Source organism: Amia ocellicauda, chromosome 1 (assembly GCF_036373705.1).
Source record: "Amia ocellicauda isolate fAmiCal2 chromosome 1, fAmiCal2.hap1, whole genome shotgun sequence".
NCBI classification, from domain to species: domain Eukaryota; kingdom Metazoa; phylum Chordata; class Actinopteri; order Amiiformes; family Amiidae; genus Amia; species Amia ocellicauda.
In genome coordinates this window covers 61,917,558-61,941,512 of record NC_089850.1, presented here as the reverse complement: position 1 = coordinate 61,941,512, position 23,955 = coordinate 61,917,558, and the positions used below count along the sequence as shown (strand labels likewise).

The following is a 23,955-nucleotide window of genomic DNA, read 5'->3' as shown; positions in this document are numbered from 1 at the left end:
TCCCCGACAAAATGTATAAAACAGAAACAAAGCAAGGAAATTAGCTGCCAGTTGTCTAAATGGAGTGGAATGTGCCAGTGGAAAGCATTTGCAAACAAAGCATCACAAAGCAGATGCGTCAAAGGTAAAGAATGGTAAAGAAAAATATCAACCATAACAAGGAACACATTAATTCCCTCTGTGGTTATTGACCTTCAGAAGTGACGTTGCCACGTTCTCCACTCTCTCCCATAGAGAATGGACAGATCAGCACTTTCCACGGCTCCTCTATCTGGGAGAGATCAGGCCGTGTCAGTGGAAACAGACTGACAGAGACAGGCCAAGAGAGTCGAGTTTCAGGAAACAATTGATGCAAACATGGCCCGCGTCTTGGCTTTGTGTATGTGTGTGTGTATATGTAGGTATATGTGAATATACAACAGTGCTAAAGTCTTGGATGTTTTGCTATTTGAACTCTAGTACACAAAGAAACAAGTCTGTCAATGTTAAGGCAGCTTTATGAGAAATATCCTAATTGAAATACCAGTTTGAGACTTTGAGATACTTCCATTTAAACTAACAGAGAGTGTTTCCACCACTCATCAATTCATCTTGGGACACATTACAATGAATCTTATATAAAGCCTTGTGGACTGGAGTTGACTGGCTCTTAGTTTTCAATGGTCCCAACATCTCCACACGGCCCCGGTGTCATTGAGATCTGGACCATGACCATGTCATTTGAAACAAGAGGTCATGCACCATTGAGGAAATCAAGAAATTAGTTTGCCACGACCATGTCCATCAGGCCTGGCTTTCCCGAACTGCCGGCTTTCGGGTTACTCTCAGCAGGAGTTCAGCCTCTTTCCTTGTGGGCCTTTGTCCATCCACGGCCCCTTTGAGCATTATTATTATTAATGGACAGCAGTGTGGAGTAGTGCTTAGGGCTCTGGACTCTGGAGGATTGTGGGTTTAATCCCCAGGTGGGGGCACTGCTGTTGAGCAAGTTCTTTACCTAGATTGCTCCAGTAAATGCCCAGCTGTATAAATGAGTACAAATGTAAAACAATAATGTCATATGTTGTAACAATTGTAAGTCACCCTGGATAAGGGTGTCTGCTAAGAAACTGGATAATAATAATAATAATAATAATAATAATAATAATAATAATAATACATTATTTACTTATTAGCAGACACCCTTATCCAGGGCGACTTACAAAACATAAGAGCATGATAAAAGTGCAGTACAGTCTAGAATTACAGATCATTACAGATACAAATTACAAGTTCAAAATTACACAGGTGCATAAGAGAAATATACCATTAATACAATTGGCAAGGTCGCCTGGTCCAGTGTCTGTGTCCTAGAGCACAGTTTAGCCATTTATTCCTCCTCTTTTTATCAAATGGAGCTGTGATGCTTGATGCAATATGGAGTCCAGATTTCAAGCACTAGCGGAGCTCAGAGTACATTGTTGATGCTCACAGCACTGACATTGGATCTCCTGAACGTGTCTAAGACTTCTGTGCACAGAATATATGAAGCATGGAGTATGCGTTTCTGTGTGCACTGTTTTACTGCAGACCGCAATGGAAAAGTCCAGTGCGAACAGTTTCTCCTCATGATGAGTCAGCTGGACCAAACGAGCATGATGGGTCGAATGGCCTCCTCTCATTTGTAAACTTGTTTCTTATGGACTGTGTGATTGTCTCGTTTCCTAGCCCTCACCAACAATCTCTGCCTGTGAGTTTGAACATCAAAAGCTCTGACCCTGTGCATGTGGCCGAGGAGTCAAGTGCAGGTGTGTGGGTCTAGCAACAAAGAGAACACAAGGGCCAAACCAATAACAAGCAATCTTTGACTACTGTGACTGCGCTCCTTGCTTTTACATATATATAGCAGTATATAGGGTGAGCCCGTGTTCCTCTTGATAAGATGTGTGGACCCGCTGCCCGGTCACAGCAGCGCCACTCAGTGTGTTTAAAGCCGGTTTCTTATCGTTGTTGTTATTATCATTAGTATTGAAGTTGCTCGTGTTACTGTTGTTATTGTGTGTGTTGTTCTGGGAGAGAGAGTGCGCAAGATGAGTCGACACCACGACATGCACCGACTCTCCTGCACAACCGGGACAGCACATTCCACCCCACCCCTCTCTCTCTCACTCCACCCATCACTCCCTCGTCTGTTTTACCCTTCTCTCTCTCTGTCCTCCCCCTTTCATCTCCTCCCTCCCCCTCTCTCGACTTTCTCTTCCCTTCTATCTCTCCCCCTCCTCCCCCTATCTCCGTCTCACCTATGTCACTCCCTCTCCTTCTCACGTATCCCCTCCCCTCCTCTCCTCCCTCTCCCTCTCTCTGCTTTCTCTCACTATAAACTTCTGTCTCTCTGTGCTCTGTTGTCAGCTGCACAGCACTGCACTGCTCTATGGGACGTAACTAGATATATTGAAATACATTCAAATAACACTGTAAATATATATATTTGTGGATACATTTGATACTGTTGCAACTGCCATATAGATTTACGGTAAGTTGTATCTTTGTTATAATATGTATTATTATTATTATTATTATTATTTATGATTGTGTTGCTGTTATCATAATATTACTATTGCTGATTAGTAGTTTAAGGAGCCACAACAGGAAAGATTAGAAGTGTTTATTACTGAAGCTGAGTGGGTGACGGTCACACTGTGTGGATCTGGGCTCTGAGACGAACGCCCGTTGTCTCTGAAAAGGTGTCTGAGAGATGAGTGGGTCTCGGGTCACCTGGGTCTGTCTACTGCTGCATGCCTGTTCACTGGCGCTTCAGCTGACCTGTACACTTATACAGGGCCGGAGTGGGACCCATTTTCAGCCCGGGAGTCTAATGCCCAAGACCAGCACACCCCCCGTCCCACCGTGGTGGAACCTGGATAAATGAAGTGACAGATCTGTTCTTACTATCCTGTTATATTTATTTCTGACATGTTTCAACAAAAAATATGAATAATATAAATATGGCCATAAATATGAATAACAAATCACATACTGAGTTTTCTGCTACAAACAGTCCAGCTGTTACATTATGAAAAATGAAGTATTGCAGTAAGAAATATACTTTTTGCACTATTGTTTTTATATTATTATTATTATTATTATTATTATTATTATTATTATTATTATTATTATTATTATTATATCAATATCAATTTCATAAATAAAACAATTAAACAAATTATATGAAACATTTCTGCTTCAAAACATACAACTGTAACATTATGAAAAAAAATGTTTGCATTCAAAAATGAAAACTGCAAAGCCGTCATCCATAACTAAATGGAAAACCTCCTACCAGCATCTCACTACCTGTCCTTACTAAGTAACCCTCCAGAGGGGACTTCTTCAGTCTCTCCTACTGGAATGCCAAGCCAGACAGCTCAGCATGCAATGTGCCAACAGTGGCTCTGTCATCAAATTTAAGCAGACACTTGCTGATTTCTTGGAGAGCTGAGCTAGGGAGCCCATTTGCCAAAGTTTTTAGGGTCAAGACAAGCAAAATCTGATAAAAGTTCTGCATTTGCAGAAAACCTTGTATGTATGCTACCTGCCACACTCTTTTAGTACTAGCCCTGGGTCTTTTTATCCAATTCCAAAATAATATTTGTACTCCGATTATTTACCATAACAGCATTAACCCCCCCTCCCCCATTCGGGGCTTTAGCTCCCCTAAACCTGAATTTGTAATGATTGATGCCTTGTACTTCACTGTATTTTTGCACTTTGTTTGCACTGGATAAGGGCGTCTGCCAAGAAATAATAATAATAATAATAATAATAATAATAATAATAATAATAATAATAATAAAAATAATAATAATAATAATAATAATTGTCAAAAGTGTAGAATTGAGCACAAGGGCAGTGATGTTCAGACTGTACAATGCACTAGTTAGACTCATCTGGATACTGTGGACAGTTCTGGGCTCCACACTTCAAGAAAGATATCGCTGCTCTAGAGGCAGTTCAGAGGAGAGCAACCAGACTTATTCCAGGTCTGAAGGGAATGTCCTACTGAGAGACTGAGGACCTGAACCTTTTCACCCTGGAACAGAGGAGACTACGTGGGGACTTGATCCAAGTCTTCAAAATCATGAAAGGCATCGGCCACATCAAACCAGAGGAGCTTTTCCAGATCAGCAGGGACACACGCACCCGGGACACAAATGGAAATTGGGCTTCAAGGCATTCAAGACAGAAAACAGGAGACACTTCTTCACACAGAGAGGCGTCACAATCTGAACAAACTCCCCAGCGATGTGGCTGAAGACACAATTTGGGATCATTCAACAACAGACTGGATAGGATCCTTGATCACTTAGTTATTAATGGACACCAAACGAGCACAATGGGGCGAATGGGCTCCTCTCGATTGTAAACTTTCTTATGTTCTTATGTTCTTATATGTTCTTATTGCCATTACTACTACTGCTACTAACTACTACTGCTCTCTTCTCCTCCCACTGTTCCTCTCTCACTCTATCTCTTTCTCTCTCTCTGGCTCAGTCTGTGACTCTAAACAAGCACCTGTCAATCAGGGCTCTCGGTTGGCGCCATGCACCCGCCCCTCGCCCTGACAGGGAAGTTCGGTCATTGGTGGAGCCAGGTGAAGTTCCGCCTCCAAAACAAGAAGGACTGGAGCCAAGTAGTGGATGAGACTTTCCTACTGCAAGGAAAGAGGTAACGATAGCGACTGACTGAACACTACAGCACATTAACACTGACTGACTGACTGGACACTACAGTACATTAACACTGACTGACTGGACACTACAGCACATTAACATTGACTGACTGACTGGACACTACAGTACATTAACACTGACTGACTGGACACTACAGTACATTAACACTGACTGACTGGACACTACAGTACATTAACACTGACTGACTGGACACTACAGCACATTAACACTGACTGACTGACTGGACACTACAGCACATTAACACTGACTGACTGGACACTACAGCACATGAACACTGACTGACTGACTGGACACTACAGCACATTAACACTGACTGACTGGACACTACAGTATATTCACACTGACTGACTGGACACTACAGTACATTAACACTGACTGACTGGACACTACAGCACATTAACACTGACTGACTGACTGGACACTACAGTACATTAACACTGACTGACTGGACACTACAGTACATTAACACTGACTGACTGACTGGACACTACAGCACATTAACACTGACTGACTGGACACTACAGTACATTAACACTGACTGACTGGACACTACAGTATATTAACACTGACTGACTGGACACTACAGCACATTAACACTGACTGACTGACTGGACACTACAGCACATTAACACTGACTGACTGACTGGACACTACAGCACATTAACACTGACTGACTGGACACTACAGCACATTAACACTGACTGACTGGACACTACAGCACATTAACACTGACTGACTGGACACTACAGCACATTAACACTGACTGACTGGACATTACAGCACATTAACACTGACTGACTGACTGGACACTACAGTACATTAACACTGACTGACTGACTGGACACTACAGCACATTAACACTGACTGACTGACTGGACACTACAGCACATTAACACTGACTGACTGACTGGACACTACAGTACATTAACACTAACTGACTGACTGGACACTACAGCACATTAACACTGACTGACTGGACACTACAGCACATTAACACTGACTGGACACTACAGCACATTAACACTGACTGGACACTACAGCACATTAACACTGACTGACTGACTGGACACTACAGCACATTAACACTGACTGACTCATTCTCTCTCTCCAGGATCGATGACATCCCTCTGTTTCTGGCAGCACGGCAGAATGATGTTCGCTCCATCCGCAAGTTACTGCAGTATCACTCTACTGACGTCTTCCAGAGAGGTGCGTGTGTGAGAGTGTGTGTGAGTGTGTTGTGTGTGTGCAGTAGCGGACTGGCCATCTGGAGCACTGGTGGACCGCAGGCACGACACACACACATATTTATTATTTGAGCCGGCCTACTCAATGTATGATGTAGTGGCTTCGTAATAAAAACTCAAAATCAGTTCACGCAATTCACACTCTGTTCCTACAAAATTGGTGACGTTGTCAGAACTCAGTGATTTGTCTTCTAGAGATGAGTGGTTGACATGCATTCATACAGGACTTTGATCACTTTCAATCTTTTGGATTTCCTCTCTTAGTTATTTCCTTTCCCTGCTCAACTGGAGAAGTGCTTGTCACATCTTGAGAATCCATGCTACTGCTTTCTTCAGAGAAACCCATCTCGAGAAGTGATTAATCAGCTTGTTCACAGGATCAATATTGTAATTTTTGATTTGCAAATTTACTAGGACTTTCTTCTTAACTTCGGGATCGTCAGCTGGAATTTGCTTTGATTCATTTGGATGAATCGGCCACTTCCAGAGAAAATCTCTGTATTTTCAAGAAGGCTTACACATTTAGTTCTCTACAGGCCTTGTGTGCAGGATTCTTTGCAGTGCTTACATATTTCCACTGACATGCTTTCCCGTATGACAGATATCTTGTTGGCTATGAAGGTGCGATTCCTAGTACTGAATCTTCAAGATGAAACTGCAATTCCTTCCGCATCATGTTGTCTAGGAGAACTGCAACCACTGCTGCTGTAAGCTCCAATCTCAAAATTGTGATCAGCTTCGGTGTGGTGGCCCTTGCCTTTCCCATCACAAAAGCACAATGTGTCAGATCCTTTTAATTCTTCAACAGGAGACAGGTTGCAACACCATAACCATCCTCACTTGCAGCTGTGCTACCTTTGTTTTGACAAAATCTGTTGATTTCATACATCTGCTTACTTTGAAGTTAGTCATCTGGTGAAGGTCTGATAGACATCATTGCCATTGTTGCAAATACTTCTCTGGAATATCTTCATCCCAACCACACTTTATCCTACGCAGGTCTTGTAAGATCAGCTTTGCAGGAAGACTGAATGGAGCTAGAAATCCAAGAGGGTCATAGACTGACCTGACCACTAAAATAATTCCTCTTCTTGGTCGAGCGTTGACTTATCCTGAACTTGAAGGTGTCTGTTTCAATGCACCATTGCATTCCTAGAGCACTCTCTGTGGTAAGACTGTCTTGGTTCAAATAATAACATAAGCAGGGGATAAAATTTACTTTTCTGGTCCTAGCCACTGTGTCTGGTAGAAGGAAAAAACGTACCAGCCACTTGATATTTTTTTTACTTTGATCACTTTCAATCTGTTATGTTATGTATGCAATGTTTTGGTCAAAGACCTTATAACACTTGCAAGTAGAAACTGTGTGGGAGCATGTTGTTTCTGTCCAGATCCTTTTCCCTCATACACATCTGTGTAAGAGTCTATACAGGTGTGCGATTAGCTTCTGTTATTGTGATTGATTAATTACCTGAATAAATATCATGTTTTAACATGTTCATGACACATTTACACACCCTCATGCATTTGTATCTGGTAGAAGGAAAAAACGTACCAGCCACTTGGTATTTTTACCAGCCACAAATGCACGAGGGTGCGTACATGTGTGGTGAACATGTTAAAACGTGGCATTTATTCAGGTAATTAAACAAATGCTATAACAGAAGCTAATCGCACACCTGTATAGACTCTTACACAGATGTGTATGAGGGAAAAGGATCTGGACAGAAACAACATGCTCCCACACAGTTTCTACTTGCAAGTGTTATAAGGTCTTTGACCAAAACATTGCATTCTACTGAATTATAACACTTGCAAGTAGAGACCGTGTGCGGGAGCATCGTTTTCAAATTAATCAATCACACAGGAAATAACATGGCAGCTAATGGGGATCTGTATCAACACACTAAACTAACACATCAGAAGGGGTGTTATATGGTGACACACTGTCGCTCTTCATACTCCTCTTCCTCTTGCATAATCTGACACCTGCTTTATCAACTGAGAATTCCAGGGCTGAGAGAGATCTGTGGTTGGGTAAAAAATATATCATCTCTAGGAATGATGACAGACCGTAACATCCTTTTCAGTGGTCAATACCATGCCTAAATTCTGCCAGCAACGGCACAATGTAAACAAAGTGCACGTTTCTCTTCAGCAGAATGAATACGTTGTAATTGATGCACTTGATGTACACTTATCTAACATAACAACTTTGATAAATACAGTGAGGGAAAAAAGTATTTGATCCCCTGCTGATTTTGTACGTTTGCCCACTGACAAAGAAATGATCAGTCTATAATTTTAATGGTTGGTGTATTTTAACAGTGAGAGACAGAATAACAACAAAAAAATCCAGAATAACGCATTTCAAAAAAGTTATAAATTCATTTGCGTGTTAATGAAGGAAATAAGTATTTGACCCCTTCGACTTAGTACTTGGTGGCAAAACCCTTGTTGGCAATCACAGAGGTCAGATGTTTCTTGTAGTTGGCCACCAGGTTTGCACACATCTCAGGAGGGATTTTGTCCCACTCCTCTTTGCAGATCCTCTCCAAGTCATGAAGGTTTCGAGGCTGACGTTTGGCAACTCGAACCTTCAGCTCCCTCCACAGATTTTCTATGGGATTAAGGTCTGGAGACTGGCTAGGCCACTCCAGGACCTTAATGTGCTTCTTCTTGAGCCACTCCTTTGTTGCCTTGGCTGTGTGTTTTGGGTCATTGTCATGCTGGAATACCCATCCACGACCCATTTTCAATGCCCTGGCTGAGGGAAGGAGGTTCTCACCCAAGATTTGATGGTACATGGCCCCGTCCATCGTCCCTTTGATGCGGTGCAGTTGTCCTGTCCCCTTAGCAGAAAAACACCCCCAAAGCATAATGTTTCCACCTCCATGTTTGACGGTGGGGATGGTGTTCTTGGGGTCATTCCTCCTCCTCCAAACACGGCGAGTTGAGTTGATGCCAAAGAGCTCGATTTTGGTCTCATCTGACCACAACACTTTCACCCAGTTCTCCTCTGAATCATTCAGATGTTCATTGGCAAACTTCAGACGGGCCTGTACATGTGCTTTCTTGAGCAGGGGGACCTTGCGGGCGCTGCAGGATTTCAGTCCTTCACGGCGTAGTGTGTTACCAATTGTTTTCTTGGTGACTATGGTCCCAGCTGCCTTGAGATCATTAACAAGATCCTCCCGTGTAGTTCTGGGCTGATTCCTCACCGTTCTCATGATCATTGAAACTCCACGAGGTGAGATCTTGCATGGAGCCCCAGACCGAGGGAGACTGATAGTTATTTTGTGTTTCTTCCATTTGCGAATAATCGCACCAACTGTTGTCACCTTCTCACCAAGCTGCTTGGTGATGGTCTTGTAGCCCATTCCAGCCTTGTGTAGGTCTACAATCTTGTCCCTGATATCCTTGGACAGCTCTTTGGTCTTGGCCATGGTGGAGAGTTTGGAATCTGATTGATTGATTGCTTCTGTGGACAGGTGTCTTTTATACAGGTAACGAGCTGAGATTAGGAGCACTCCCTTTAAGAGAGTCTCCTAATCTCAGCTCGTTACCTGTATAAAAGACACCTGGGAGCCAGAAATCTTGCTGATTGATAGGGGATCAAATACTTATTTCCCTCATTAACATGCAAATCAATGTATAACCTTTTTGAAATGCATTTTTCTGGATTTTGTTGTTGTTATTCTGTCTCTCACTGTTAAAATACACCTACCATTAAAATTATAGACTGATCATTTCTTTGTCAGTGGGCAAACGTACAAAATCAGCAGGGGATCAAATACTTTTTTCCCTCACTGTAAATATCTGATAAAATACATTATTAGAAGCCATATGGAAATGGCATAATAACAGCAGACCTGTCAGGTCTCACGCATCGTGTCAGACTCTTGTATTATTGTCCCGACATCAGCACAACTGTTTATTGTCACAATTTCAAATTAACTATACAGGTTGTGACTATCTGTTTTATAAAGGAATATTTAGCAGTTACAGCTGTAACTGACCGACCAATATGTTTTTCTTTCATTTTTTATACATTTTCATTCATTTGCCAGTTTAGCAATGCGAGCTGCAATGAAAATGCCTTAACATTAGCGTCTTTGTGGCAATGTTCTCCGGTCACAACAGCGAAATACAAAATGTATAAGACCTATCTAGCAATCTAATTTATACAGTCTAATTGACTAAACAATTGACTGTTCCTGTCCACACGACACTCAGACTCCGCTCTGCGTTCGGAAACACACCTGTGTGTTCCAGTTCCAGGGAATACAAAATAATATTACACACACAACCAGCTATTGCTGATTAATGTGTTTGTTGCTCCTCTTTCCTTTTCTGTCATATTATAATTCTGAATCACTTTGATCCAGGTAATTAAAAAGTCAGTAATTATGACTATGAAAAGTGATTAAAAGTAATTATATTTCCACATCCTTAACCTACAGGAACATTGCTTCTGCTTCATTTTTTGACTAAATGTAGTGGCTTCTTAATAAAAACTTAAAATATATTTACCACTCGTAAGTGGGGAAATAATCGCACTTGCAGCAGACACAGGTATTTGTCTCTGCAGGCTCCTGCTTAATGGCGATGGTGCAATACTCTGGATCTGCTTATGGGCTCAAATTAGCGCCATAAGTATTGCATTAAAAAAAACGAATGCAAAATGTATAGAATTGTAAACCAAAAAATGTATCGAAAGCAAAAAAAAAAAAACGATAGCAAACCTCGCTGCAGGCCTGCGATCTTTGTTTCGCCGCCAGTTTCTTTGCTTTCGATTTATTTATTTTCGTTACGAGTTTTGGCACGGTTTTGGCATGAGGCCAAAACGGCGCCAAAACTCATAAACGAAAATAAATAAATCGAAAGCAAAGAAACTGGCGGCGAAACAAAGATCGCAGCATCGCAAGCAAAGACAGGGCTGCAGCGAGGTTTGCTATCGTTTTTTTTTTGCTTTCGATACTTTTTTTGGTTTACAATTCTATACATTTTGCATTTGATTTTTTTATTTTTGATCTCAACATCAATTTTTTTTGTTTACAATATTTTTTTTTTAATGCGATTTTTTTTTTTTCGGAATGCGATACTTATGGCGCTAATTTGAGCCCATACCTGCTGTTCCCGCTGCACAAGCACTGCAACACAAAACCACCATAGGCAACAGCGCCACACAGCGTGCGCTCACCAGTATCACACATCGTCATCACCGCCGACCTGAGCGGAAGTTCATGAGCAGTTGTGCGGAGGCCCAGAGGCATTGTGGGATAGTGTTGCCTCTGTATGTGGCTGTTTTATTCCTCGTGTTTTGCACGATTGTAGACACCGTAATGAATACCCAGGTTTAAATATTAGGAAGATCTCCATGTGTAGATAACATTGTATTCAGGCAAGCATTACATTACCGTAAGAAAACTCTTAAAACTTCTCCAGTGCTGAACTATTGTGCTTCAGTTATGTTTCTGTACAACTTGTTTTTTCACGCCTTCTTCTAGAACCTGATAATAATAATAATAATAATAATAATAATAATAATAATAATAATAATAATGCCCCATGTAATCATCATCAAGATATGTGCTAGTAGATATGCCTTCCTGTAATTGAATAAGAAGACACATTGTGGTTTTAAAACGGCGCAACTTGAATACCTTAACGTATTACTTTTACTGACACTTTGTGACATATTATTATTAATTTAATTAGCAAACGCCCTTGATTACCCCATAAAAATTAATACATTTTAATACTACTAAGTGCAAGTTTGTCTAAAATATACTAAGTTCAATAATCTCATTACAGTAAACACTATAATAATAATAATAATAATAATAATAATAATAATAATAAAATAATAATAATTGTTGATGTTGCACCCTTTCTTTGCACACATACTCACAGAATTATAGCGCCCTACTATTAATGTATTCTGTCAATGAATGCTTCTCTGTTGAAGTACCCAATGTCATATTGTTAAAATGTTGCTAAGTTTCAATGTTTTATCAATATTTATTTAAAACAATGACAAGAGCACTTTTCAAGCACGTGGGTGTGTGTGTGTGGGGGGGGGGGGGTTATTGATATTGATGAACCTCAGTTATTGATAATGTTTAAACATTTACTAAATTAAGCAACATTTAGCATCCCTTGTAGCTAACTAGGCTGACTAACTGTACCAGTAAGGTGATGCCAGACAGTTTATTGTTTAATGTACATGCCAGACATATCTGTCATTTCAAGCCCTATTCCTCAACATTTGTTAAACAGGAGCTACACCATATATTTAATATATTTTCATATTTCCACTATGTACTTGAGCTTGTGTTCTGAAAGTAAGCACACCTGAGAAAATTATAACTATTTTTACCATAAAAATGAGATTTTAATATTTCTTGTCATATGCAGCATAATAGAAGTTGTGTATGGCCCTCTCATGATAAATCATTTATTTTGGATGTGTCTATTTAGGCAGAAATCTGCATCTTCACATTAAATTCAGCAGGTTAATGTTGAGCTCTTCATTTTCAGCGGGACGGTTGTGGTAGGCAGTCTGGGTCATTTTTTATTCCCAGTCAATCCCTTTGTGTGTGAGTTGCTCTGTGTGTGTGTGTGTGTGTGTGTGTGTGTGTGTGTGTGTGTGTGTGTGAGTGAGCATGTCTATCTCTGTGTGTCTCTGTGTCTGTCCTACACTCTGGTCTGCAAAACGCAGTGAACCCTGGGAGATCCTTGACCCCTCTCTCTCTGTCCCTCACCTCCCTCTTCTCTCTCTCAGGGGCCCTGGGGGAGACTGCCCTGCACGTGGCCGTGCTGTTCGACAATCTGGAGGCGTCGGTCGCCCTGATGGAGGGGGTCCCCGACCTCATCAACGAGCCCATGACCTCTGACCTCTTCGAAGGTCAGATCCCCTTCCCCCACTGTTGAAACTGGTCAGTCAGTCAGTGTGTCAGTCAGTCTATCAATCTTTAATGCTTTGGTGCCACTTAGTGTTCACATCCTGTCACTGAAGTCTGACATGGGAATGTATTGCCACCAGGTGGTGACTTACAAGTACTGCAGTTTCATATGATTGTGCTTGTCTGAGTTACTGCCACCTAATGTGCTTTCTATCAATTTCAATTCAGATCAATTCAATTTGCTTTATGAGCATGACAGCACTGTACTGGTATTGCCAAAGCTTTACAAAAAATATACAAGAAACAATATGTTGATAAACAATATCTACGATACAGAACAGGTCCCCTCCCTCCAGCAGGCATGGTGTCACACACTGTCCTTCAGGCTGTGACAGACGGACACAGATACCCCTTTTCCACGGGCATACCTGACCCGACCCGGAACCAGGCTGGTGCAGCTCGGCACGTAACCCACTGGCAATTGTGTTCTCTCGCCTCTCGATACATACAATTATTCATTACAACAGTAAAAGCTCATATCTATTTAATTACACATTAAACCATGGTCACAAGGATCAATCCAAACATTTGCATGTTGCAACACAGCTTTTGAAACAGGTGAGCCTGTGATGCCAGTGACCTCAGCTCGGGTCGTGCCGTGGAAAAACACCCGACCCGCACCAGGCCAGCGCAGCTAGGTTCCAGGTCGGGTCAGGTAGGATGTGCCTGAGGAAAAGGAACAATAGTGGGCAGCCAGTGGGGTCTCTATCTCTCTCATTTCTGGGAATTATGGAATAGAGATAGTATTTTATTTTATTTTTATTTTTTATTTTTTTTTGTATTGTACCTTGTTTGGGAATATGTTTCACAGTTTACTCTCACTCTCAAGCGTTTTGCTTGTCATTGCAGACTGACAGCAGACAGCTGGTGAATGAACAGTACTGTGGTTCACATGAAACAGAGACAGCAATTTAAATTCTCATGGGACAGACATTGTCAGTCAGTCAGTGTTAATGTGCTGTAGTGTCCAGTCAGTCAGTCAGTGTTAATGTACTGTAGTGTCCAGTCAGTCAGTGTTAATGTGCTGTAGTGTCCAGTCAGTCAGTGTTAATGTGCTGTAGTGTCCAGTCAGTCAGTCAGTGTCAATGTGCTGTAGTGTCCAGTCAGTCAGTGTTAATGTGCTGTAGTGTCCAGTCAGTCAGTCAGTCAGTGTTAATGTGCTGTAGTGTCCAGTCAGTCAGTGTTAATGTGCTGTAGTGTCCAGTCAGTGTTAATGTGCTGTAGTGTCCAGTCAGTCAGTGTTAATGTGCTGTAGTGTCCAGTCAGTCAGTCAGTGTTAATGTGCTGTAGTGTCCAGTCAGTCAGTGTTAATGTGCTGTAGTGTCCAGTCAGTCAGTGTTAATGTGCTGTAGTGTCCAGTCAGTGTTAATGTGCTGTAGTGTCCAGTCAGTCAGTGTTAATGTGCTGTAGTGTCCAGTCAGTCAGTGTTAATGTACTGTAGTGTCCAGTCAGTCAGTGTTAATGTGCTGTAGTGTCCAGTCAGTCAGTGTTAATGTGCTGTAGTGTCCAGTCAGTCAGTGTTAATGTACTGTAGTGTCCAGTCAGTCAGTCAGTGTTAATGTGCTGTAGTGTCCAGTCAGTCAGTGTTAATGTACTGTAGTGTCCAGTCAGTCAGTCAGTGTTAATGTGCTGTAGTGTCCAGTCAGTCAGTGTTAATGTGCTGTAGTGTCCAGTCAGTGTTAATGTGCTGTAGTGTCCAGTCAGTCAGTGTTAATGTGCTGTAGTGTCCAGTCAGTCAGTGTTAATGTGCTGTAGTGTCCAGTCAGTCAGTCAGTGTTAATGTGCTGTAGTGTCCAGTCAGTCAGTCAGTGTTAATGTGCTGTAGTGTCCAGTCAGTCAGTCAGTGTTAATGTACTGTAGTGTCCAGTCAGTCAGTGTTAATGTGCTGTAGTGTCCAGTCAGTCAGTCAGTGTTAATGTGCTGTAGTGTCCAGTCAGTCAGTGTTAATGTGCTGTAGTGTCCAGTCAGTCAGTCAGTGTTAATGTACTGTAGTGTCCAGTCAGTCAGTGTTAATGTGCTGTAGTGTCCAGTCAGTCAGTCAGTGTTAATGTACTGTAGTGTCCAGTCAGTCAGTGTTAATGTGCTGTAGTGTCCAGTCAGTCAGTCAGTGTTAATGTACTGTAGTGTCCAGTCAGTCAGTGTTAATGTGCTGTAGTGTCCAGTCAGTCAGTCAGTGTTAATGTACTGTAGTGTCCAGTCAGTCAGTGTTAATGTGCTGTAGTGTCCAGTCAGTCAGTCAGTGTTAATGTACTGTAGTGTCCAGTCAGTCAGTCAGTGTTAATGTACTGTAGTGTTCAGTCAGTCAGTGTGTCTTTGCTGTGTTGAGTCTCTCTGTGTTGTGTTGGCAGGGGTCACAGCGCTGCATGTTGCTGTGTTGAACCAGAACGTGAACCTGGTCCGTGAGCTGATTGCCCGAGGGGCGGATGCGTCATCGCCGATGGCAACGGGCTGGTACTTCAGGAAGAAGAGAGGGGGGCAATTTTTCTTTGGTGAGAAACTGTGCATCTGTGTGTCTCTGTGTTTCTGTCTGTGTGTGTGTTGTGTGACAGAGCACATTGTTTTATTCAATGGATGCCCCACCTGTGAGCCTCTGTGATCACAGGACTGTGTTTAAAGTCATCAGTGATGCTCAGCAAACTGTAGATAAACTACTGGATGAGTGCGTTTTGTGTGTGTGTGTCTGACTGTGAGTGTGTTAGTTTGTGTGTTTGATTTTTTTGTTCCTGATCCTGCCCTTCTGTGCCTCAGGGGAGCACGTGCTGTCGTTCGCTGCGGCTGTGGGCAACGCGGAGATCCTTTCCATGGTGATCGAGGCGGGAGCTGACATCAGAGCCCAGGACAGTCTGGGTAAAACCCCCCGCCGCTCCTCTCTGTGTCCACCTCTCCTGTCTCTCACTGACCACAGCGCCGGTCCTCTCTGTGTCCACCTCTCCTGTCTCACTGTGTCGGCCTGCTTCTCTGTCCAGGCTGTGGTGACTGGGCCGGTACGGGGTCAGGATTTGTCTCTGCAGGGGTGTTTAGGGCCCGATTTTGATTGAGTTTGTTTTGGGCTCTAGTTTTGTTAATCCAATATTCCAAATAAGAGTTAATTATTTGTTTCACAGTGTGGTCAGCTCTGATTGGCTGTGTGTGAGCAGTGCTGGTTGGAAGCGGGTCAGTACTAGCTGAGGTTAGTTCAGTGAGCTTCAGCACCACAGAGGGGGAGGGGACTCCTCTCTGGTCTGAGCTCTTGGGTTCGCAGGGCCTTGCGAGGGAATTAATCTGGGTCTCTATTTTTCAGACAGAACCAGATTTGTAGTGCTCTGTTTTGGGTTTTCAGTAGCAGTGGGTAACGACTTAATTCAGCCTTACACCCATTGTTTGGTGTTTTGTGTACGTGTAATATATTTCTGCAGCACTCAACTTGTTGGGATATTAATTTTGAACAGCCTTATTTTAATGGCATAAGCAGCTACGTGGGTTTTTTCTGTTAGTGCATTCACTGCCAATTAAAGCTTCCTGATGCACTGATGGTCAGGCCCAGGTATGGGTAGCAGGGTTTCCCACAGCACTATTCAGGCCAGGCTGCCCACCTGGCCAAAAATCAGTGCCTCCTGACCAAACATATGCGTGATCCATTAAAAAAACCAGGGCCCAGGTCCAGCTGTAGTAGCAGCAGGTCATCTGTGTAGAGCAGGAACTTGATCTCTGTATCATATAGGGTGAAGCCAGGGATTGCAGACTGCTACAGCCCTTCCCCGCCTGCGCCCCTGACTGAAGAATTCTGTCCTTTTGTCACCATTTTTTATCCCACACTTGTTTTCTGAATACATGGTTTTAATGATGTCATACAATTTACCCCCTACACCACTTTGGAGTAATCTATAGTATAGTATTGATGCCAAACAGAATCAAATGCCTTTTGGAAGTCAATAACAGGCAAAACAATTTACTTTTTGTTTCTTGTGGACATGTGTGTCTATGAGGGTGTGTAGGGTGTAAATATGATCAGAGGTGCAGTGTTTTGGGAGGAAGCCAATCTGACTCTGACTCTGACACTGTGTGGAGAGGAAGGCCAGTGTCCAGGCATTAATGATGATGCAGAACACCTTCCCCAGGCTGCTGTTCTCAGACGCACCAGTACTGGTTCCACATGTCAGGGGAGCAGCCTGAACGCAGCACCAGGGTGAATCATTTAACGATCACCTCTCACATTAGGGCTGTGTTTGAGCATCCCGTCACTGATGCTGTCAGGGCCGCAGGCCTTTCTGGGTTTGAGTGCCTGGAGCTTTTCAGTTAGCTCTTGCAGGGTGATGGAAAGGCAGTTGGATTTTGGTTATCTTTAACTGATTGTTCTAGTAGTTTTTGTTTTCAGAAATTACCTTTTTATCTTTTGTTAGATCCTCTTGTGGGATCTCTGTAGAGAGGCTTTCAAAATATTTTTTCCCACTTATTCCATTTTGAAATACTGGCTCTTGTTTTTCTGTTTAGATTATTCCACATTTCCCAGAACTGGTTTTGTTGATTGAGTTTTCTATGTCTGTAAAGGAATGTTTTTATTTGTTCTGTCTGATGGTGTATTTGTAGTGTTTATAATGTTTCACAGTACCTTATTTGTAGATCTGGATTTAGTGGTTGATGGTGTTTTTGCATGTAATAATTGTCTTAGATGTTTTTAGGAGCTCATCTTATCAGTGACCTCTCCCTCAGTCAGTGTTATTAGGTGCGTTTACACGTCCATTTCTGATCTTAATCAAATGCATTGGTACATTTGATCAGGATCAGTGGTGTTGTGTCATTTGACCAGGATCAGCTTTCACCACAGGGGTCTCGCACTTTGCATATTTGTTCACAACCAAAATATTGTAAAATACAAATATGTTTTGCTAACATAGAATAACAAGTTACTTTTCGCATCCAAAGTATTTAAAATAAAAATACAATTATATATTTTTGCTAAAAAAAAATAACAAGCCATTTAGTGTTAATTTTAACAATATTTTAATTATAATACAGGATGTGTATCGGCTCCACTGCCGCTGGCTAGCCCTTGTGTCAAATGAGAAAGCAGCATGTATGCATGTCTCCCTGCCGCTGCACAGCCTCTCTGTCTCCAAGACTTCTGCTGGGCCTCCGCATGGCAACACAGGGTACCAGGGCATCTTCACAAGCCCAGACTAATCTGTCAGAGGATCTTGGAGCTGCAGTTGTCCCTAGAGGTACATTGTACAGGCCCACTTGGTGTGGACATGCCGCTTCCCCACTGCCTTGTGGGTAAACTCAGAAAGACAAGGGCTAGGGGAGCACACTTTGAGAAAAAAGCAAGCATTGGTGGCGCACTACAGGCGGTCCTCCGATGGACTGGAGTTCTGGCAGCCGCCTGCAATGGAGGGAGGTGCTGGACATCCCGGATTTACTCCTTGTCATCTGAATCCATCTCCCCTCAGCAAAGCGGTGATGTGGGGGCTGACGAAACCCGCTCGTCACTTTAAATCATATCATTGCATAGGTATCCACTGCCGTCCTTGTGAGATCCATCTGAATTTAACCTGCACCATTTAACCCTTTGCAGTCCAATTATTTTGCAGCTGTCAGGCTGCTCAGGTCCAATTTCATTTTGTGAAGAAAATAACATTTCAGTCCATGTGTTGTTCAAGTTGAAATAACTTTTTTTTTTTGCAAAAAACATTGCACAAAGCAGTATTACTCCGGAGGACATCCTCAAATTTGAAAATAGTGCAAAATGGTTGAAAAAAAAAAAGGTTTTCTGGTAATAAATTAACTTTAGAACTTTAGAAAAGCTACAAAACTGTTTACAGCACTAAAAGGTAAGCAGCAATAAAAAAAAACATTAAAACAAGTTTTATATCAATGTTTAATACTATTTACATGTGGCGAGGTTTGAAAACAAAAAATAAAGAGGAATATGTAAAATGCAGAGAAATATGAAAAAACAAACAATCACCTGAAAGCTTTATACAATGTGCAATTGTGCTGCAATGCTCAATGGTCTCTCTGTGTTTTTGCAGTGTGTGATTCTTCTTGAAGCATTCATCTGGGTGTAAGCCAGGCTTTCTGCTACAGGTTTTGCTTAAGCAGTATAGTCTAATTTCTTCCTCTATCTAAATAACTATTTACTTCACTGTCTGCTTATTCTAACATTTGTAACAGTTATGCAGATGTGTGTGCTGTTTTCTGACTCCATGATGCTGATGTGGCGATGTTTAGCCTGCAGTGAGAGCCTGAATCTCTCTCTCTATCACTTCCTGACTCCAGACTCTCGCAGGGGGGCTCAGCCCACACGTTTAGAGTGTTTTCCAACTTATCGCGATGTTTCCAAGGCTGCTGAAGCCTGTGCTCAGCCTTTTTAAAGAAGATAATCGGCTTTTTCTATGCAAAAGACGTGTTTAAAGAGATGTCAGACTGCGTCCGACACAGGACTGCAACTACATTTTTACAATGTTGGATCCAGTCTGACATAGGACCACAAAAGTTTAAAGCCTGCCGGCGATGCGATACCTGTGATGGGGGCAGGGCTGAATGACCTGGAAGCTCCTAGCCAGGGCCCTGCAGGTTAGCAGCACTGGGCTATTGTTCATCAGCAGCTGGGATTTGGGTGGCAGCTGGTCCCGCCAGACCCCTGTGTGTCTGAGCATTCCTATTTAGGAGCCACACTACTCACCCCAACAGGGGAAGGGCCTAGAAAAGGTGGACTAGACATTGTCCACTCTGTCCCTCCTGGTTAGGCTACTACATTCCTTCCAGCAGTTGAAATATTCAAAGAACAGATATTTCCTTACAGATTGCTACAAGGAACATAAGTATTCTCGTGGACACCAGACGGGACACCAACAGGCCTGATATAACATCGACATCCCTGCTCTGAACAAGACTAGGCTCTTTGATGAAGGGTCACTTAGAGAGCAAGGAGGGGCCAGACCTTCTTCTGGAATGAGATATAATTATAATTATATCCCCCAAGAGGGTTTTGCTATAAAAACCTCCTGGTTGCAGCCACGGTCCAAGCATTGGCACCTGATAGATTACATAATCTCCAGACGCACTGATGTCAGGGATGCCCTCAACACGAAAGCTATGAGAGGAGGTGAGTGTTGGACAGATCGTTGCATGATATTGGCCAAGATCAGAATTAATGTTCATCCATCTGCCTAAAGAGGTCAACTAAGAAAAGGCTGAACTGCACTTGACTTCATGATGCTGAGGCTTACCGGAGTCTATAGCAAAAAACCTACAGAATATTGATCTGCTCCTGGATTCAGAGGGATCCACTTATGACAAATGGATGTTAGTTAGTGCGTCACTCTATGAGGCAGTAGCCGCTTCAGTAGGCCATAACAACAAGAAACACCGGGACTGGTTTGATGACTCTCAAAACATCTCCATCCTACTTGACTGTATGCACAGAGCGCACAAAGACAAACTAAACAACCCCACATCTGAGGCATTTTAAAGACAGGAACAGAGAAGGAAGGTGCAAAATACCTTGCAGCACTTGCAGAATGAGTGGTGGACCTCTAAAGCACAGTCTTATTCAGACAAATATCACATGAACAACTTCTATAATGCTGTTAAAACCATACATGGACCAAGAAGTTGCTCACTCTGCCCCCTCGGAAGTGTTGCTGGATTCACCCTCTGCACCAGAGCTCTCTATCTTTTCATCTTGGAGGTATGGAGGACAGAGAGCATTCCCCAACAATGGAGGGGTGCCAACATCATCACCATCTATAAAAACAAAGGTGATAAGTCTGTCTGCAGCAACAGCCGGGGCATATCCCTGCTTGCTGTTACTGGTAAAGTCCTGGCAATGATCATGCTCCGCAGACTGACTGATAACATCACTGAAGACGTGCTACCTGAGTCACAGTGTGGCTTCAGGAAGAACAGGAGTGTAGTGGACATGATTTTCCCTGCTTGCCAACTGCAGGAAAAATGCAGAGAGCAAAAACTAAATCTATTTGTTGCTTCTGTGGACATCTCCATCTCCAAAGCCTTTGACACAGTTAATTGAGAACTCCTATGGAACGTTCTCCTGTGTTCTCCTGAAGTTTGTGAAAATTCTGTGCTTCTTCCATGAGGAGATGATGGCCAAGGTGAGTGTTGGCTGGCAAAAATCCTAATGAATGTCTTTCTCCTGTGCGTCACAACACTTCTGCACAAGGATATAGAAACAGAGAGTGGAGTTTTCCTGGATTTCATCTATTTAACATCAGGAGGTTCCAAGCTGTCACAAAACTCACATCTCAGTGTGTCCATGAGCTTCAATATGCCAATGACTGCACTTTTGTGGCACATACCCCAACTGCACTGCAAGCCACCTACAATCTTGCAGAGAGCCGAGCACAGGGGCACTGAGGGCACCGTCACTCTCCACCAGCTGCAATGGCTCGGTCATGTGATCAGAATTCCAGTGGATCGCCTTCCAAAGCAGATTTCTGAAGCAAATTGTATGGCCAACTGCATACGGGGCGCCACTCCACAGGAGGGCAGAGAAAATATCTAAAATACCATCTGAAGGTGTCACTAAAGTAGTGCGGGATTAACAGTCACTCCCTGGAGGGTGCTGCTGCGAATCGCTCTGCCTGCAGACAACAGTGCCATGAAGGGGTCCAGCTGTCTGAGGAGCGAAGGGCCGAGAAACAACTGGTGAAACGTCAGAGGAGACACATGGCCAGGGCTGCACCCGCCCAAACAGCTCAGCTCTTTGGGTGCCCAGTCTGTAGCAGACAGTGTGCATCCCGCTCGGATTATACAGTCATCAGAAAACTCACCAGCAGTAGTGGCAGTCATCTTCAGTCACGAAAGTCATCCTGAGAGAGATTAACCTCTCTCTCTCTCTGTCTCTACCCCCTTTCTCCCTCTATCAGTTCCATTCAATTCATTTTGCTTTATTTCAATAGTACATTAGTATTGCCAAAGCATTATACAAATTATGACAAACAATATAACAATATTTAAACAATACATATATATACCACCCCCCACGCTCATACAACACAGAATATAAACAGAACAGGATCCCCCCCCTGCTTCTAGTAGGCACGGTGTCTATATACTGTACTCTGTCCCTCAGGCCGGTGTCACGCATTGTCCCTCAGGCTGTGACAGCTGGACGCATATTGGGCAGCCAGTGAGGCTGTTTCTGTCTCTGTCATTTGTGGGAATTGTGGGATGGAGATCTTCAATTTATTAACAAAATCAGGAGAAAGTGCATCTCTGTCTTGACCTCTCCTGTTCTCTCTGGCCAGTCAGCTCTGCCTGTGTCGGCCCGTCTCTATGGCCAGGCTGTGGTCACTGAGCCGGTATTTGGTCAGGATCTGCCTCTGCTTTTTGTTTCTGACAGTCACCAGGTATTCTGCCAGGCTGTAGTTTCTATTGAGGGTCCGATAGCACTCCAGTGTGTTCCGTGTTTTAGTGTTGGTTTCCCAATGGGCCAGATAAGAGTGTTTGAGGTGTGTAATTTGGTTCAGTTGAATTGCCGTTGTTTGTGCAGTGCTGTCCTGCAGCTGACTGAGCGCAGTGTGGCTCTGACTGGGCGCAGCGTGGCTCTGACTGGGCGCAGCGTGAGTCTGATTGAGCGCAGTGTGGCTCTGACTGGGCGCAGTGTGGCTCTGATTGAGCGCAGCGTGAGTCTGATTGAGCGCAGTGTGGCTCTGACTGGGCGCAACGTGGCTCTGACTTGGCACAGCGTGGCTCTGACTGGGCACAATGTGGCTCTGACTGGGCACAGCGTGGCTCTGACTGTGCACAGCGTGAGTCTGATTGAGCGCAGTGTGGCTCTGATTGAGCGCAGTGTGGCTCTGACTGGGCGCAGCGTGAGTCTGATTGAGCGCAGTGTGGCTCTGACTGGGCGCAGCGTGAGTCTGATTGAGCGCAGTGTGGCTCTGACTGGGCACAATGTGGCTCTGACTGGGCACAGCGTGGCTCTGACTGGGCACAGCGTGAGTCTCACTGGGCACAATGTGGCTCTGACTGGGCACAATGTGGCTCTGACTGGGCACAGCGTGGCTCTGACTGGGCACAATGTGGCTCTGACTGGGCACAGCGTGGCTCTGACTGGGGCACAGCGTGAGTCTGATTGAGCGCAGTGTGGCTCTGACTGAGCGCAGTGTGGCTCTGACTGGGCGCAGTGTGGCTCTGACTGGGCGCAGCGTGAGTCTGATTGAGCGCAGTGTGGCTCTGACTGGGCACAGCGTGAGTCTGATTGAGCGCAGTGTGGCTCTGATTGGGCGCAGTGTGGCTCTGACTGGGCGCAGTCTGGCTCTGACTGGGCGCAGTCTGGCTCTGACTGGGCGCAGTTTGGCTCTGACTGGGCGCAGCGTGAGTCTGATTGAGCGCAGTGTGGCTCTGACTGGGCGCAGCGTGAGTCTGATTGAGCGCAGTGTGGCTCTGACTGGGCGCAGCGTGGCTCTGACTGGGCGCAGCGTGGCTCTGACTGGGCGCAGTGTGGCTCTGACTGGGCGCAGCGTGAGTCTGATTCAGCGCAGTGTGGCTCTGACTGGGCGCAGCGTGGCTCTGACTGGGCGCAGCGTGAGTCTGATTGAGCGCAGTGTGGCTCTGACTGGGCGCAGTGTGGCTCTGACTGGGCGCAGCGTGAGTCTGATTCAGCGCAGTGTGGCTCTGACTGGGCACAGCGTGAGTCTGATTGAGCGCAGTGTGGCTCTGACTGGGCGCAGTGTGGCTCTGACATGGCGTAGCGTGGCTCTGACTGGGCGCAGCGTGGCTCTGACTGGGCGCAGCGTGGCTCTGACTGGGCGCAGTGTGGCTCTGACTGGGCGCAGCGTGAGTCTGATTCAGCGCAGTGTGGCTCTGACTGGGTGCAGCGTGAGTCTGATTGAGCGCAGTGTGGCTCTGACTGGGCACAGCGTGAGTCTGATTGAGCGCAGTGTGGCTCTGACTGGGCGCAGTGTGGCTCTGACTGGGCACAGCGTGAGTCTGATTGAGCGCAGCGTGGCTCTGACTGGGCGCAGCGTGGCTCTGATTGAGCGCAGTGTGGCTCTGACTGGGCGCAGC

General features: G+C 44.2%; 1 protein-coding gene across 1 annotated transcript in view; it reads left to right on the top strand.

Moving 5' to 3' along the window:
* Positions 1-2,365: 2,365 nt before the first annotated feature.
* LOC136757473 (transient receptor potential cation channel subfamily V member 5) overlaps positions 2,366-23,955 on the top strand; it is a 40,498-nt gene continuing 18,908 nt past the window's right edge. The window contains exons 1-6 of the mRNA XM_066712398.1: positions 2,366-2,509; positions 4,528-4,701; positions 5,839-5,936; positions 12,762-12,884; positions 15,291-15,431; positions 15,691-15,789. Coding sequence (XP_066568495.1) covers positions 4,577-4,701; positions 5,839-5,936; positions 12,762-12,884; positions 15,291-15,431; positions 15,691-15,789 — 586 coding nt within the window. The 5' untranslated portion in view covers positions 2,366-2,509; positions 4,528-4,576. The remainder of the gene's footprint in view (positions 2,510-4,527; positions 4,702-5,838; positions 5,937-12,761; positions 12,885-15,290; positions 15,432-15,690; positions 15,790-23,955) is intronic.